An 18,877-nucleotide genomic window follows, 5' to 3' on the forward strand; every position below is an offset into this window, starting at 1 on the left:
CTCAGGCTACCATTCTACACTCTGCTCTGTCTGAAGAATAGCACAACTTTTTCAAAATTCTGCAATTCTGCATTGATATGGCTTGCAAATTATTTTTGGGGAAATTTACATGTATTAACTATTTAATTTTAATACTATAGGTGATTGAAATTACGGACGAAGAAAGCAAGATTTAGCACCAGCCAACTGAATGTTATTGCCATAAGGAGGATTATTTTGAAAAACATCCAGCATTCTAAGTTTAAACAATTTCCAAAATCTAGGTGTGGCGAGGAAGTGGGAGCTGAGGAAATTACTATGCCTGTAAGTGAAGTCTCTAATTTTGCATTTCATGAACCCAGAGCAAAGTCATATATGTCCACACAGCATCAGAAATAATGCCAGAAAGACCAATCACCACATCCTCATCTGAAATATTATCAGAAAGATAAATTGCCTCAGCATGACAGAATAACGTTCATCTAAAGCACGCATGATCTAAAGCATCATGTAATTCCAGAGTTGCAGCACACACTGCATAAAAGAAAGATATAACAAAAGGTTTCTTCTGCAAACCATCAAAGAAAAGACACTGAAAGAAGACTCCGAAGCTGACACGCTAACAACCAAAAGATTGGAAAATCACCTTTGTTCCACAACCGTTTTTAACCAGTTTGAGACTATCTGCCTCGGGATATAACACCTCGACCCACTCTGCTCACTCTGGCAAAAAACTTAAAAATTCACCACTTTATTGTGTTCATGACCATCTCAGATTGTTTCCTTTTTATTGTGTACTGTTCTGTAATTCTATGTAAATCGCCTCAACATTATCTGTTGTGCAGGAGTGATATGTTAAACTGTTAAATATAAAAATGGATTAAGAGAGCACCGTTGCTCTATAGCTAATGTAAATAAATCCTCGTCTTCAAAACTACAATCCTTAACCTTACACCAAACATAGAAAGGGTAAAAGGAACTGATGTTCTGCGACTGGTGAGCCACAATATTACTGTGCATGTTCTAATGTTCTCAGTTACTGCCATTACACCAGTGCAAAAAGGTACTTCTCAGTTTAATCATTAAATATCAGACTAACACCTTATCACTGCATTGCTAAGAACCTATACAAATAGATAAAACTTCAGTCACAAAAGTAAGTTGCTGCCGGAGAGGCTATAACCAAAAGACTGTTATCTGCTAGTAATATTTCGACAGGTTTTAAAGGGCTGGATTCAGACATATTTTGCTCAATTCAAGTGTTAAGAAGATTACACACAATTTCTATTAGAGATAAATGCTGAACATTATCTAAACAAGCCCGACTCTAAAATAGGGTTCACTCTTACCGTGGCTTATAAGCAAGAGAAAACTAAATGTAGAGATATTAACTCTAGGAATACACCTTATAAAAACACGGGCTGTGAGAACAAATTCAGTGTTAAAACCCGCCTCAATCAAAGCAAAATAACCCAAGTTGGGGAAAAAAGTTACCTGTGCCAAAAAAGATTCAGCCATAAATCTCATCTCACTGAATTTGAGAGAGTGCACACTGGGAAAAACCTCTCTCAGTGCTCTGAATGCGAAAAAAGTTTCAGAAATAAATATTATCTCACTGAGCATATGAGAATCCACACTGGGGAAAAACCTTATCAGTGCTCTGAATGCCAGAAAAGGTTTAGTTTAAAAGCGAGTCTGTATCGACATGTGAGATTCAGCCATAAATCATATCTCACTGAATTTGAGAGAATGCACACTCGGAAAAACCTCTCTCATTGCTCTGAATGCCAAAAAAGTTTCAGAGATAAATCTTATCTCACTGAGCATATGAGAATCCACACTGGGGAAAAACCTTATCAGTGCCCTGAATGCCAGAAAAGGTTTAGTTTAAAAGCGAGTCTATATCGACATGTATTATCCCACTCTGTGGAAAAACCTTACCAGTGCACTGAATGCCAGAAATATTTCAGTGAAAAAAGAGACCTTACTGTACATACAAGGACTCACACTGGGGAAAAACCTTATCAGTGCTCTGAATGCCAGAAAAGGTTTTGTAAAAAACAAAGTCTTTCTCTACATGTATTAACCCACACTGGGGAAAAACCTTATCAGTGCTCTGAATGCCAGAAAAGGTTTTGGACAAAAAAAAATCTTTCTCAACATGTATTAACCCACACTGGGGAAAAACCTTATCAGTGCACGGATTGCCAGAAATGTTTCAGAACCAAAACCTGTCTCACTCGGCATAGAATAACTCACACTGGAGAGAAAGCTTATCAGTGCTCGGAATGCCAGAAATGTTTCATTGACAAAAACACTCTCACTCATCATATAAGAACCCACACTGGGGAGAAACCTTTTCAGTGCTCTGAATGCCAGAAATGTTTCAGTGTAAAATTCAGACTCACTGAACATACAAGAATCCACACTGGGGTAAAACCTTATCAGTGCTCTGAATGCCAGAAAAGGTTTTGTAAAAAGCAAAGTCTTTCTCAACATGCAATAACCCATTCTGTGGAACAACCTTATCAGTGCTCTGAATGCCAGAAATGTTTCATTGAAAAACGCTATCTCATTCTGCATATAAAAAAGCACACTGGGGAGAAACCTTATCAGTGCTCTGAATGCCAGGAATGTTTCAGTATAAAAAGTAATCTCACACGGCACATGAGAATCCACACTGTGGAAAAACCTTATCAGTGCTCTGAATGCCCAAAAGATTTCAAACGTAAATCACTTCTAACTGCACATGTGAGAGTCCACACTGGGGAAAAACCTTATCAGTGCTCAGAATGCCAGAAATGTTTCAGTGACAGGGGGGGCGGAGCTAGCCGGCGTCCATGTAAGACGCGCGAGCGCGGAGCTCCTTGCCGATATCCCGCCAAACTCCTGAAAACACATCCTTAATCGGCCCTGCCGGCATCTAAACCTGTGGGGGACCCTCGCACGAACCCTCGGTGGGACGGCGGCCCCTTTGTCCGGCGAAGAACAGACGCGGTGCGCCTTGGTGCGGCAGTGCACGGCGCGCCGAAAACCCAGGCCGCGATCCCCGGCCTAACCTGGAGGGCTGCCCGGGTTACGTCGCAGTGCGTGCGGCGTGAGTGCCTGGGGAGGTCTCGGCCATCCGCAAGGACTCCTGGTCGGCGGCTCCGCTCGCGCCCAGCGCTGAGAAGCATCGGTGGGATCTGTCCCCTGTTCGGTGGCAACGGGCGAAGGAGGCTGCCAGAGGGTGCGCTGCGACGGCTGTACCTGTGGAGAGGCCCTGAGGAGAATTACTAAGTGGAAGGCGGGAAGCACGGTTCGCCGACTCCCGGCGCCTAGCACCACGCAGAGGCAGGACATAGGAGGAGCGGTGAGTGCCCTGATCCCGAGCGCTGAAGCGCTTTGACCACCCACTGGGCGAACGGACAACGTGGGGTACTGCCCAGGGACACGTTCTGCGGAGCGATTGATCCGGCATTCTGGTGCAAGTGGCCGCCATCTTGGGCAACGGTCCCGTGCCGTACCACCCTAGACGGGGGAGACCTCCGAACCTGAGCCCACCGCTAAACCGGACCGCAATTCACAGGTGGTGGCTCCCACACCTCTGTCTCTGTCGGCTGTATGTCCACCAGAACTGCCATGGGGAAAGGGGACAAGTCACAGCCCAAGCTATCTTTCGACCAGAGGAAGGCGAAGGGGGCCGAGGGGACAACACAGACTTCCCCTCCACGCTCTGCGACATCCGAGACCTCCCTATGCGCTGAAATACGGGACATGTTGGGGACGATGGAGAAAGGCCTACAAGTCAGCATGACAGAGATTAGCACCAAAATCGATGCGCTGACGTACCGGATGGACCGCATGTCCGAGAGGGTGGACAAACATGCGGAGAGGCTGGACATGGCAGAGAGACGGCTTACAGAGGCGGAAGAGGCCCAAACGGAATGGGATAAGGACCGCAGACAGTTTAGTCGCCTGCTCCAGGTCATCCAAGACAAAACGGAGGATTTGGAGGCACGCTCGAGGCGCTCCAACCTACGCATTACAGGCGTGGCGGAATCCACTAGCACCGGTAAGATGGAGCTGTTTGTGGAAAAACTCCTTCGGACCCTGTTAGGGGAAGATGTCTTCTCCCCTATGTTTATTGTTGAACGGGCCCACCGCACTCTGGGTCCGAAACCGCAACCTGGCCTCCCGCCAAGACCAATCATAGCAAAGCTGCTTAATTATCGGGACAGAGACTTGGCGCTGCGATTAGCCAGAGAAAAGGGGAAACTACAGTTCGAGGGCATGAATATCTCCCTATTCCCGGACTTCACAGCGAGAGTACAGGAGGAGAGGAAGCGCTTTGCCCCCTACAAGAAACAGCTGAAAGACCTGGGGCTCGACTACGCCATGCTGTATCCTGCGAGGCTTCGCATCAACAGGCAAGGTCACTCACACTTTTTTACTGACCCAGCAGAACTTAAGAAATCCTTAAAGGAATGGGAGAAGGACAACCGCAACAATCAAGGGAGTAGGCGAGAGGACCTAGACGCCTCTTCCCACTTGAGTGACCAGGAGTAGCCGGACGCATGAGGAGCACTCCTGAACTGCTGGCGCTGGGCGGCGCAAAGTCTTACACACAGTCAGTGTGGACCCACCGAGTCATGTTCATTTGGGTGAGATCTACCTGTTTACTCCCAGACTGGTTGGTTGACACCGTGGATTGGGTGGGGGGCCGCTCCACTTGCCGGGGGGGGTCGAGGGGCAGGCCCCTCTGCATAAGAAACTGATATTGAGGAACTGTGAAGACTAGAGCTGGCAGGGCTCACTACTTCTGGGCGGGGGGCGGGACGGGAGCACGCGAGAGGCTACTAGCTCTGGTTTCCCAACTAAGCTGTCTGCTGGCTAGATCCCTCTGCCCCTGCGCTTTTGGCTTTTAGCTCCCTCGGGAACTATTTGGGGTTCTGTAAAGTTCATAGTTGAGCTCGGGGGGATGCTGGGTGGTGATGATTCCTGTCTGACCGGGTTGGGGATGGTCGGCTGTGGGTGGGGGGGAGGCGGTTCTTTGGTTGTTCGTGTGTTATTGCTGTCATGCTGTTTGGGGTTCCGGGTTTGCTGGGTGGGGGGTTTGTTTTTGCCAACTACTGTACTGTGTCTGCCACACTGCCTGCTCTGCGACATTTTACTTTCTAATCTGCCATGTCTACTGCTGACTCACTGAGTGCGGAGGGCTCTTTGGGCTCTTTGCGATTGCTGTCCTGGAATGTAAGGGGGCTCAACGATTTCCGCAAACTCAGGAAGGTCTTGGCCTATTTGCAACGCCATCACATTGACCTTGCTCTATTACAGGAGACACATCTGCCGCCTTCCAGCCCTATGTTGCAGGTGAGGGGCCTTGGCCCCGCTTGTGTCGCTGCGGGGTTCACAACGCATGCAAGAGGGGTGCTCATATGGGCTAATCCCAAATCCCGACTGTCGCTGACCCGGGTGGCGGTGGACCCAGAGGGGAGGTTTGTGGTTGCACGTTGTGTTGGGAAGGATCATGATCTCCTGCTGGTGAATGTGTATGGCCCCAACTACGACTCCCCGGAGTTTTACTCTTCGCTTGCTGACAGCTGCAGGCAGTTTGTGGGCTCTAGAATGCTGTGGGGGGGAGATTTTAATTTGGTGCTGAACCCGGACCTAGATAGATCTGCGGGCCCCCCTAGGTCCCCTGCAGCCTCCGCGTCCCTCCTGTTGTCGGAATGTGTGAAACTTGATTTACTGGATGTGTGGCGGCATAGACGCTCGGGGCGGGGTGGGTTCACTCACTACTCGGCCTATCACAACATTCACACACGCATAGATTACTGGTTTGTTTCCCGCGTTTTGCTAGATATGATTAAGGGTTGCACGGATCTCCCGCGCACGCTGTCTGATCACTCGCCCTTGCTCCTGTTGCTGGTGGCTCCTCCCAGGAGGATTCCCCCCTTCACGTGGAGATTCCCCCCGTACTCCCTCTTAGATGAGGTCTTCAGAGGAGAACTCGCTGAAGACATAGAGACCTATTTCGCGACCAATGTGGGCTCTGTGGACAGCGTTCAGGTTCTTTGGGACGCATTTAAGGTTTACATCAGAGGGATGACAATGGCGAAGCACTCAGGGGTGCTCAAAGCTATTAGGCGACGCCTACAGTTGCTCGAAACGCAGCTAGCGGGCCTGGAGGGTCGGGCGGTGGACTCGGGGGACACAGTCGATGCGGTCGCGCTCAAATCATTGCTAGATGAATTCCAGGGGGAGGCGGACAGGGAAATTAAACATATGGGCAAATACGCGACGGCACGTGCGTATGGGGAACGGGAACGGCCTGGTGCACTCCTAGCGAAACTTATGCGCAACAGTAGGCCTCCATTGGTCATCGAGGAGTTGGAGACGGCGGCTGGCGTGGTGGTTACAGAGGAGCAAGATATCTTGGCGGAATTTCACGCCTACTACACTGCCCTCTACTCCTCTAGGGACGCACATCTCGAGGAAGAAATCGACGACTATTTGAGCTACCTTCAGATGCCCTTCCTGGCCGACTGGCAGAGGGAGTTTCTTATGGCCCCCATTCAGAAGGAGGAGATAACGGAAGCACTGGAGGGCATGAAGTCCGGTGGCGCTCCTGGTGCGGATGGTCTCACGGTATCCTTCTACAAAGCCTTTCAGGAGCAACTGGTCCCGTACCTGATGCTCTTGTTCGATGATATTTGCCAACAGGGCAGCATGTCGAAGTCCATGAGAGAGGCGCTGCTTATCACCATCCCTAAACCTGGCAAACCCCTTAATCAGTATGGCTCCTACAGGCCGCTATCACTGATTAATGTGGACGCGAAACTGTACGCTAAGGTTCTTGCGACTCATCTGTCGCTGCTGGTCCCGGACCTAGTTGCCCCGGAACAGGCTGGGTTTGTTCCCTCACGCAATCTCACTTATAATATCCGCACGGTCCTAGGCACGATCCAGCATGTCAAACACGAAAACAAGGCTGTGGCCATCTTCTTAGATATGGAGAAGGCCTTCGATTCAGTTGAGTGGTCGTTCATGCTGAGGGTCCTTCGTAAATTCGGTCTCGGGGAGCCGTTCCTGCAAATGTTGGGAGCCCTATACTACAAACCTACTGCGAGACTGAAGATAGGTAACCTGGTCACTGCCCCAATCGAAATTGGGAGGGGCACGCGTCAAGGTTGTCCCCTCTCTCCGCTGCTGTATGCCATGGTAGCGGAACCTCTCGCCTGCGCTATACGAGAGTACCATCGGTTTGAAGGGATCAACTTTCCGACGTACCAAATTGGTATCTCCACATATGCGGATGACACTCTGCTATATGTCCGGGACCCGGAGATTAACCTCTCTGCGGTGCTGCGGGAGGTGGTGAGGTTCGGGGCTCTTTCAGGCCTCCGCGTCAACTGGACTAAATCAGTAGCTTTGCCCCTGACACCGGTGACGCTCCCTTTTGACTCGGAGTACCCCCTGCAATGGACCACGGACTCCATTCGCTACTTAGGGATACGCATTCATACAGACCCGGAGGTACTGATCCGCGAGAATTATGGAGTAGCCTACTCAAAACTGTTGGATGATGTCGAGGTGTGGTCCAGGCTCCCGCTTTCGCTCATGGGCAGGATTGCGCTCATGAAGATGGTAGTGCTCCCTAGGTTCCTTTTTCTATTCGTGAACATACCAGTAGTCCTCTCCAAAGCCTTTTTCCGGCAACTCACCCAGACCCTTGTCCGCCTAGCGTGGGGGGGCAAACAACCGCGGGTGCAGTGGCAAACGCTCACCCTTCCGTACGACCAGGGAGGCCTTGGGGCTCCAGACCTGGAACGATACTACAGGCTTGCTCAGGCTGCCCACCTTCACACGTGGATCCATGGGGATCCAGGCATCCCTCATGTGAAATTGGAGCGGCTCTTTGCAGACCCCGTCCCACTTCCGGCGACAATATGTTATCCGCCCGATAGAAGGGTCGGCAATCTGGACTCCATAGCTGCCACGAATCATGCTTGGCATGCTCTGATCGGCCCACGTGAGTGCACGCTGCTGTATTCACCTTTGCTCCGTGTGGAATGGGCTGCCTGGTTGGCTCCACTATCGGAGAAGGGCGTCCTAAAGGCGCTGCGTGACCTAGGCATTGTTACCGTGGGAGACCTCTTTACAAAGGGCACTCTGAAGACACTGCAGCACGTACTTCAATCCTGTCCCGGGGCATCGCTGCTTCATAGTTTTCACTATCACAGGGTCCGCAGAGCGGCCCTTGCCGTTTTAGGCCCGGACCTTGCTGAACCGCCGGAGGTACCGGAACTCACTTATGTCATCAAAACCCCCTCAGCTCGCAAACTGATCACGACTCTTCGGTCACTGGGTGATAGTCAACGGCAATATCCCCCCTCCAAGGCCCGTTTGGCCTGGCAGGCTGACCTCCAATCTACTATCTCGGACGACATGTGGCGTTATTGTGCTACTAATACTAGGAAAATTTCGCTCAACGGTAGGCACCGGCTAGTGCACTTCAAATTCCTACAGCGCGTCTACTACACGCCTGAGAGGTTGCATAGGTATGGCCTTAGAGAGTCAGCGGAATGTGAACGTTGCCACTTTCACACGGCAGACTTTCTCCATATGGCCTGGACTTGCCCTGCCATACATAAATACTGGGTAGAGGTCTTTGCGGACCTCAGCACTATCCTTGGTGAGGTGATCTTGCCCAACCCGGCGCTCGCCTTACTTGGTTTCTCGAAACCCCTTCCTGTTGCCCTGCGACGACTTACAGACATGGCATTACTTACGGCAAAGCGGCTGCTAGCCTTATGTTGGATGCGGGGGCCAGTCCCTACTAAAAAACGATGGGAAACAGACTTGCTTTACTGTTGTACGCAGTCGGAGGTGTATAGCGAACTACTACCGCCAAAGAGTAGACCCAAAAACTTTTGGGGTATGTTTCGAGCGTTTCAGAGTGCGAAAGAGGATAGTGAGTCGGATCCGGAGAGTGTGGAGCTTGATGTGCTACAGGAAGAGGGGGCCGCATCGACTGTGGATGAGGAGTGTGTCAGCTGAAAGCCTCAGCGTTGTATCAGCGTGGTGTTTCTCACCTGGTTTTTGGGGGATTTTGCATCAGGGGTGGCTTGTGACGACTGTCCTGATTTGTGGTGACCGCGGTCCCCTTCCCGAAGCGTTATTCCGCCTTAGTGGACGTCTGTTTATCTCCATTAGCCTAGCTGAGGGGTTCATGGTGTAGGTGTAGGGTGGGAGGTGGGTGGCGGACTCGGGTTTAGGTAGTCTGGCTTGTTCTTCTTTGAGGGTGGGTGGGTTTGTTTGGGTTTGGGTCTAAGTTTCAATGCAGTCCTTCCCGGATGGCTATCTCGTTCCTGCCAACCTGACATGCCATGTTGCACCTGGGTCTGATTCTGATAGCATTGCAGAACGTGCATCCTGCTTATATGTTGTGGTCATCCGTTGGTGGCTACTATGATATACTGTCTCTGCACGCTTGTTTCACACCTGCAATCTCGCCACCAGGCCCTCGGGCTGTTGGTCCTTACGGCTGTGTACTTGCCTTTATCCAGGGACTGGAGGGTGTTTTCCATCCTGTTGCCGCCGGACTCCGGGTTGTAGGCGATGTTGGCTGTGTATGTGACATGTGATTGCAATAAAGTATAAATTTAATAAAAAAAAAAAAAATGTTTCAGTGACAAAGGAAGTCTTTCTCGACATACAAGAACCCACACTGGGGTAAAACCTTATCAGTGCATTGAATGCCACAAATGTTTCAGTGAAAAAATCAAGCTCACTCACCATATAAGAACCCACACTGGGGAAAATCCTTATCCATGCTCTGAATGTCAGAAATGTTTCAAAAACAAACTCCGTCTCACTCTGCATATACGAACTCACACTGGGGAAAAACCTTATCAGTGCTCTGAATGCCCAAAAGGTTTCAAACTTAAATCACTTCTAACTGAACATGTGAGATTCCACACTGGGGAAAAACCTTATCAGTGCTCTGAATGCCAGAAATGTTTCAGTGAAAAAAGAATACTCACTCGGCATACAAGAACCCACACTGGGGAAAAACCTTATCAGTGCATTGAATGCCACAAATGTTTCAGTGAAAAAAACAAGCTCACTCACCATATAAGAACCCACACTGGGGAAAAACCTTATCAGTGCTCCGAATGCCAAAAATATTTCAGCCGTAAATCTAATCTCACTGCACATGTGAGAATCCACACTGGGGGGAAAACATTATCTGTGCTCTAAATGTCAGAAAAGAATCAGAGGTAAAGATAGGTACATGCACCATAAGAAAACACACCATCAAAAATACTTCAGGACTCCAAGTGCCAGAAAAGCATCAATTTTAAACACAATCTCACTCTACATGAGCAGACGCACACAGGGAAAAAACATTACCTATGCTGTGAATGCCAGAAATTCCTATTTGATAGGTACAGCCTCACTAACCATAAGCGACTCTATACTGATGAAAACCTTATGAGTGCTCTGAATGCCAGAAAAGCTGCAGAGAAAAACGCTATCTCACGATGAGAAACTCCACACTGGAGAAAATCCTTATGCCATAAAAGCTTAAATCTGAAAGACAGAGTTATGCTTCACGAGAGATCCCACTCTGGGGAAAAACCTTATGAGTGCTCGAAATGCAAGCAAAGTTTTGGTCACAAATGACTTCTCACTTGTCATCAGCGAACTCATACGGGGGAAAAAAGCCTTATGTGTGTTCTGAATGTCAGATAAGGTTTAATCATGAATACAATGTCACTTCACATGAGAGAATTCAAGCTGGACTAAAGCCTTATACAGGAGGGGAAAGCCAGAAACGTTATACTCAGAAAGGAGATCTCACTAAACATGAGAAATGTACCCACACCAGGTGAAAAGTAAGGTATATCTTGAGTTGCAGGAAAGCTTCTAACAACCTGACTTTACATGAGAGAGCACATATTGTAGTTGCAACAGGATTGATCAAGAAATTCTTGCAGGATAACTTAGGCTGCCCGCATGCAACCTCCAAAGAAATTTCAGGCCCTGAAAATGTTTTAATTGCATCAAAATCCACAATTTGACTATCTGAAAGTTACAAAACTCTCAAGGTCTTTACTTGACACAGAGAAGTGTTAGTACTTGCAAAAATCAACAAATTACCAAAAAATTCACAATATTAATGTCTTAAATGTTCTCCGCCCAAAAGGTTTCTACTCACCCTTGTTTCTTAACATATGACTAAAATCTAGATTTTCATGATAAGATTAGGCCTAGGCGGTGTTCCTCAATGAAGAACTCTGCAAAGTGTCAAAAAAACTCAATCGCTCTACGTGGAGTTCTGCAAGCAGCGGAGTGTGTTAGGGTCATGCAGTTCGTGGTGATATTGATCTCCGATTGTTAGTCCCACCCTGTAAAATTAATCGTGAATTGCACCATGTGCAGCGCAAGAGAGTGCAGCTGCTTCTACTCGAGCGGCAGCTTTGTCAATGCGAAGGAAGGTTTCTCAATGCGAGTGGTTGTATCCTGCCGCGACTACTCACATTGAGAAATCCGACGACGAATCTCGCCAGGAAGTTGATTTTTGCTCGCCAACTAGACCTCGACAAGCGCTCCAGTACATGGCGTTGAAGAGCACGAGCGTGGAAAAAAACCTTGCTACGCTCCACAGCGCAGAGTTTTATGGAACTCCGCAAGCTCCGCTGATTACGGATAACTCTGCTAGATAAGTTCACCACCCAGAATTAGATAATATACGACAGCAGGAAAACCTAACAAACCAGTTACTTGCCTTTCTGGTAGATACTCCTTTACCTGCAGATTCCTCACCTTGTGAGTATTTCCCACATGCCAGGATGGATCCACGAACTTTAAAGAAGTCCTGTTGCACCGGGGGCTCTCCCTCAGCAATGGGTGCCCTGCACAGGCAGGCGCCAGCATTCTCCTTCGGGCGGATTCTCCGGCGGCGGCGAGCGCGGGACTTTCTTTCAAAACCGAAAGTCCCGCCCGCCGTCAGACACTACGGTGCCTGACTTCCTGTTTTGCCACGGGCTGCGGCGGTAATCTTTTCCAGCAATAAAAGGGGTAGGCTCCCTCATAAGTACAAATATACAGCGGGGTGGGCATCCGCATAATCAGGCAAAGTCGCGGGGTGGGCACCAGCGCATAAATTAAAAATAGCACGCTAAGACACAGGGTGGGCACCTGCACACCATAAATAACAAGAGAAGCGGGGTGGGCACCCATAAGGCTCAGGAGGAGAGGGGAATCCCTACGAGGGGGAATCCCTATGAGGGGGATTCCCTCAGCCCAGGCTGCAGCTCCACGCTGCTTAGACCCCAGGCTCTCCCTCGCTGGGGGCACTAAATCAAAAGCACGCCCAGTCTTCATATAAAGCGCAGGAAAGCTGTAGCAAGCCTTGGTAAAAGCAGAAAACAGAGCAATAGGTACAAGAAGTCCTGGGCATCAGGGAGGGCAGTGTAGGGCCCATGGGCCAGCACACAGGGCACTCCAGCAAGGAGACAGCCCCCATGGGGTCACTCCTGGGCCCCACCAGCAGCAAGCCCCTCTCTGTCAGGATCCAAAAGTAGAAGGGTCCCCAAGAAGTCCTCCAAGTCTTCCCCTGGGCCCCAGCAACAGCACGCCCCTGGTAGATTCAAGTAGCAAACAAGAACATTTTCATGGGGTCATAGCCCCTTATTTATACAGCTAAATCCCTTTGTGACACTGCACAGGTCTAGGAGAGAACCAGTTATAACTGGTTCAGGAGCACTTGAGCACTTTGTTTTGCTCAGCTCCTCTCCTCTAGTCACAGGACAGGCCAGGGACATCAGACGCACAACAGGAGGTGGAGCCAGCATTGTGGAGGGGAGGCCCAGCTCTATTCAGGTCCCAGATGCAACTCCTCCCTCCCATCTACATGCAGATCTCCCTATTCACCACCGGGCAGACCCATCCTGGCTCCTGGAGCCAAGCACACCAGCCAGCTCCTGTCAATCACAAGCCAGACAGTCAATTCACATTCACTGCACACAGAAATGCCAACTTCTAAAAAGTTGCACTTCTACACTAGTCACATTAAATCTGCGCACACCATTGCGTAGCATTTAATCTCTCGAGTCCGCACATACCATAACTTGCCCCTGCACTCCTCTCACATCAGGAATTATCATGGACATTCATATCCTCCATGCATTCCTATGGGAGGGCAGGCCATTCACACCACACGCACTCAGAGAGCGCACACACTTTACACTGGGCCACAGTGCTAAAGTGCGCAGAGGCCGCAAATCAACTAACATCAGGTCAGAGTTCAAGGCAAAAAGTTCAGGGGTGAACCTGCTTAAAGGGCCAAGTCCAACAGTTTGGCAATAGGGACAATGGTAGGGCAGGTGTCAGTTTGGGTGGGGATGGCAGGGTAGAGGGCAGTGTTATGGCAGAAGCAGACAGTGTAGCCATATAGTGTTTTGAGGGTAGGTTGCAGTGTAGGGGATTAGTTTTAGGGCGAGCAGAAAGGGACAGTGTTTTGTGAGAACAGATGATGGCGGTGTTTTGGGGAAAGGGGCTATGGTTTTCAAGGTTAGTGTGGTGGGGTTGGTGACAGTGCTGTGGGGTAGGGTGACATGGAAAAGGGCTAGGCTATTCTAACTCCTATTTGTTCTTGTGTAGAGTCGTGGATGCTAGATTCTGCTGGCTATAGAGCTCCTGGGCTGTAACTACAATATACTCTTGTTGCTTCAAGACTCCGGTCAGTCTGGGGTTCAGTACACTTCTGGGAAACTCAGAACCTTGTGGGCTGGATCCATATTTTTGAACTCCCACTTGAAAAGGGTGGAAGTAACATGTGCACTCTCCCTTTCACAATTTGCATCATGCCTATCCTATGTTTCCTAGACAATTGTTGCTAGTGTAAAAACAAGCCCCCTTTCAATTGGCCCAATGGAAACTCTTTGTTTTGTAGCACATTTCTGTTTTTTTTGCATTTTTCAAATTATTTGATTTTAGGGATATGAAGAGCCCGATGTAAGTAATTCCGATTTATCTACTCTTAAATACCGAATCATACCGATTCGGTATTTAAGAGTAGGTAAATTGGAAGGAGGCAGATGTAGGTAATTTTTATTTAACAAATATTGAATCTGTAAGATTCGGTATTTACCGATTCGGTAAATACCCAATTGGTATTTCCCATTGATTCCTATGGGCCTTGAAGCCCATAGGAATCAATGGGAAATACCAATTCGGTATTTACAGAATCAGTAAATACCGATTCCTGCAAGGGGGAACAGGGTGTCACTTTGACACCCTGTAGCACCCCAATTCCAGGCTTGTGTGCCATGTGGCACACAGACATGCCCTAAGGGCATGTCTGTGTGTCACATGGCACAGGTGTACATGCACAGATGTGCATGTACACCTGAATTCGGTATTTTACCACCCAATAGGATTGGGTGGTAAATACCGACTCCTAAAGGGCCTGTGGCAATCTTTGAAGTGCCAGCGACATCTGGAATTACCGATTCGGTAAATATACCGAGTCGGTATTTTACCGAAACTGTAAATTTACCGAATCGGTAAATTTACAGATTCGGTAAAATTCGGGCCCCCCCACATCTCAAAAACCAATTACCGGTCAGTAACGCCCGAAATCGGCCGTTACCGACCGGTAATTGGCGACCTACATCTGGCCCTAAGTGTTTACAACAGGGGTCTTCAACCTTTTCTGAAGTGAGTGTCACTTCTGATCAGTGAAAGTCTTGAGCTACTTAAGGCTAATCATCTCGCACATTGTTACCAGACAGTTTGACAAGTAGGGCCTTGTAGATTGAAGATTAACCATATGTCTGCGCCTTCCGCACCATGGTACTCCTATGATCTCGAGAAATGTAGGCACCAATGACATTTTTGGAGGAAAAGTAACAGCCTATTGTTCAACACAGTTAAATCACTTTCATCCTTTGGTTATAAAAATTTTGTAACTCCCAGCCAAAAAGTTGTGATGAAGTAGCCGAAATCTTTTTTCCAAAGTTAATAAAATATTCCTGGATGGATTTTAAGATACACCAGGTAATCTTCAGGGACAGATACAGTGGAGTAACGTACGGTGAATAAACTAACTTACCATTTCCTGGTAATGAGTACATTAATCTTATCAACACTATGAAATGTGGAGCCCCTGCAGATTCTTGCCCTCCATCCGGTTTCATCTACCATTTCTGCTCATCTCATTATGTTACTAACAATGGTCCTGAAGTCCGTCTTTTTTCCAGTTGCTTGGAAAAAGGCATCTATTTTGCCACTTCTAAAGACTCCTTCCCTCGATCCCTCAGATGTAAAGTGCTGCGAATCCAAATTGGTCTTTCCTCTTCCCAATAAAATTTTAGAAAAGGCCATGAATCAGGAGATCACCGCCTTCTTTGAAAATACCGACTGTCTGGATCCTGTTCAACATTGGTTTAGACCCTACAACGGTACAGAGTCAACCTTATTGGCGGTAACTGAAGAGATCAGATCCATTGTGGATAGAGGGGATTAATGCATCCTTGATCCTATTTGATCTTTCAGCCATATTTGATCAGGTTAACCATTTCTCTTTGGTAAGTCAGTTAGAAAGTATAAGCATCAACAGTACTGCTCTCAAACTGACCAGGTTGTTTTTGTCAAACAGAGAGCAATTTGTACCTTTGGAAGATTTTACCTCTGCCCCATTTTCACTGCCTTGTGGGGTCTCGGGGATCTTCAATAAGTCTGACGTAGTCTAATGCCTACAGCACTCCATTAATTGAACTAGTTCAATCCTGTTGGTTCTCTGCATTCTTTTATCCCAATGATATAATAGTGGTATTGGTTACTGCAGAACCTGAAAAAGTGGCAAAAGATTTTAAAACGAATATGACTAGCATCACTTATTGATACAGAAGAATTTCTTAAAATTGTACAGAAAAAACAGTTAGTGCTATTTTGTAAGGATTCCTCCTTTTGGTGGCCTCACAATCTCGAGCCTTTTCCACTCCCAGTCCAGACGGCTAGAAATTTGGGTAGTCGTCTTTGACTCAAAACTCACTTTTATTGACCACTCCAATCAGGTAACCTCTTCCTGTTTCCTTATGTTAAAAGATTCAAAGAAAATCTTGCCCTTCCTTCCCATGGAGCTTAGGAAAAGTGTCATCCTGACTCTTGTCGTATCTAAAATGGATTATTTTATTGATCTTTATATGGGCTCCCAGTTGTCTTCTCAATAAGTTGTAAACAGTCCAAAATGTGGCAGCAAGAGTGCTGAAGAACCTCCCCTGATTCTGCTCAGCCTTTAAAGCCATTTCAGACCTCCATCGGCTGCCTATTAAGGAAAGAATTAAATTCAAAGCCTCATGCTGTGCCCATAAGGCACTGCATCAGGCTGGCCCTCGATTCCTACAAGATTTTCAAATGACATGCCCCTTCTCGTACTCTATGGTCCAGCAATACTAGGCAGGTATGTTTACCCAGAATAAAAAGTGTCCATTGGGGAGGGAGACGTTTCGCCTACTCCACCTCCAAATGGTGGAACTCTATCCAATCATTTGAGGTCAGCCTCAACTATTGAAGTTCAGGAAGGAACTTAAGCCTTTTCTTTCCAGCCCATAGTTTAATGTTCTCATCTAACTGCTTAGCAAATGTTTAGGTATTTTATATCCCATACTGTCAGGTTTCAAATGACACGAGTGCCAAGATGCCTTTTTGGTAATCGTGGGCTTGATAAAAAAATTACCATTAACATCAGACTCTGCTAGCTGCAGTCTGATGATAATAATATAAAATAAACACAGCCTTCCCTTAACTTAAAAGGAAAATATGACCTTGTTCTTATTTAAAACTTAACCCAAAGCTGTGAGATAATCCAGTGGTGTCTGGGAGCTACTGGTAGCTCGCGATCGACTGGTTGGAGACACCTACTTTACATTTTATAAAATTCGTCCAAAAACCATTCCAAATATTTAGGAGTTTGATGTTTTGGGGTGAGGGCTCTGTTGTGATTTTGAGCCCATACATTCTTGTTTCATCCTTTTTACATCATGAGTTCTTATGTGTCCATTGTATTCCTGTTGAAACTGTATTCCTTTTTTGGTGTTTTTAAAAAACCTTTTCTAATAACGTGAATTGACGAGGTTTCTTTTTTTTCTCCCAGTCGATCTATTTTCACCCTCCTTTGTGGATTTTTTGCAAACTGTTCATTTTTTTCCATTCTTTGGCACCACCAGTGTTGCATAGTGCATAGGTTTCAGTATTTATTTCCCTTTTTTGCTGAGGGTGATTTTGGTATGAATCCGGATTTTCCTTGCGCACTTTTACTCTCACTTTTTCCTGATCACGTTCGGTTACCGTACAGCAGACTTTGAATTTGAAATTCATCTTACCCTTGTCATCTGATCTTATCCTGTTTTTTTCCCTGACTGCAATAGACTTCTATGCACTTATATTTAAACTCTGTTTATACAAATTTGCTTCAAACATTTTTGTTTTCCCTTTCTTTGCAGGTGATTGATCTTGCCCTTTTTTTCATTTCTCTGTGTTCATGCAACCTCATTTGAAAAATGTAATGTTTTCCATTGTGATTGTATTTCTGTTGCTTTTTTTTTTTAGTTGCACTTACTTTAGAGTAGACTTGGTTGCTTTTTGAAATACGTTTCATCAGCAAACACAACGAGATGATGGACAGAGCGCTTAAACTTTTCAGACACACACCCCCAGTCACAGATCTGGTTGAATCCATTATCATTCTTTAGCTCACTTCGCCACCCCAGTTCAGACCCAGCCATATGCAAATCAGTCTTGACCCTGTGCCTCATGGGAACAGTACAGACAGTACTTTCAAGCTAGGTCTTCCTTGGACAAGAAATCAGCATCCTGGGACAATTTTTAATGTACAGGTAACTTTAGCTTTATTTGGATATAAAATATCCATAAAAGTGCAGGTCAGAGGATATCAACAACAATACAAATTATGATGAAATAGCAAAACATAAAAACAGTGGTACATAAAAACTTCCAAATTGGATTAGCGGACTTCAGTGGCGTACATGTGAGAAAAAAGGCAAAATATACACAACAACCGTAACAACAATGGCATTTGAACAAAAAAGAAATTTGAGGGCATAACAATAGCTATGTTATGCTGATGGATGCAATCAAAAGGTCAACAACTAGCAGCAGGTAGTAGGAAAATGCAATCAAATGTAACCAATTTTAGCAACATTTAATAAGGTGCGATTTAATGTAAACTGTATGCCTTTTGAATAAAAACGTTGACCAGCTCTTCCGGTTATTGAGTAAAATTACGGTATACGTAGCGTATAAGAGTTGTAAGGCCAATGTTTAAAACTGTGTTCTCTGGATTCAGAGCTGCAATTACTGCCTGGCTGCAGGTCCGGGTTCCCAGCCTGTTCCACTCAACTTTCAGTTTTCGTCTGCGCTGTGGCGCAATTGCTGGGCAGAGACAGACTACATGCTCTAAAGCTTCAGCCGCCTTACCACACCCCCTGCACATTACATCCTCTAAAGTACGATGCCAGTGAGGTAAATCCTTTAAAAATTACCAGTCACCCAGTCTAAGAGCCAAGAAGCCAAGCTTTAAATACAAGGGATAAGTGTAAGACAGATAGAGGAGGGGAGTGGCCAGCCCATAGGAATTCATTATTGCCCATGCATGTTTGTGTTTAGCAAAATGAGCTTTGTCAGCAATTCGGGACCTCGGTCGAGTGCGTTTCTTGATGTTGATTATAAAAGCGGCATTACTAGGGTTGAGATCCCATAGTTCACCCACAGATAATTGCTTGACTGCATCCTTGAAGAGACAGCCATACGACCCCCCTAGATTTTTCTGGGAGATATCTGACCAAGGTAGTGACTCCAGAGTAACTGGCTCTGCTTGTCTTAG

General features: G+C 47.0%; 1 protein-coding gene across 1 annotated transcript; it reads left to right on the forward strand.

Moving 5' to 3' along the window:
* Positions 1–297: 297 nt before the first annotated feature.
* LOC147666415 (uncharacterized) lies at positions 298–17,481 on the forward strand. Its single transcript, XM_086949078.1, has 3 exons — positions 298–303; positions 1,522–2,594; positions 17,478–17,481. The coding sequence occupies exons 1-3, from the start codon at positions 298–300 to the stop codon at positions 17,479–17,481; spliced, it is 1,083 nt and encodes a 360-aa protein (XP_086805204.1).
* The last annotated feature ends 1,396 nt before the right edge of the window (positions 17,482–18,877 follow it).

Source organism: Lissotriton vulgaris, unplaced genomic scaffold (genome assembly GCF_964263255.1).
Source record: "Lissotriton vulgaris unplaced genomic scaffold, aLisVul1.2 SCAFFOLD_2932, whole genome shotgun sequence".
NCBI classification, from domain to species: domain Eukaryota; kingdom Metazoa; phylum Chordata; class Amphibia; order Caudata; family Salamandridae; genus Lissotriton; species Lissotriton vulgaris.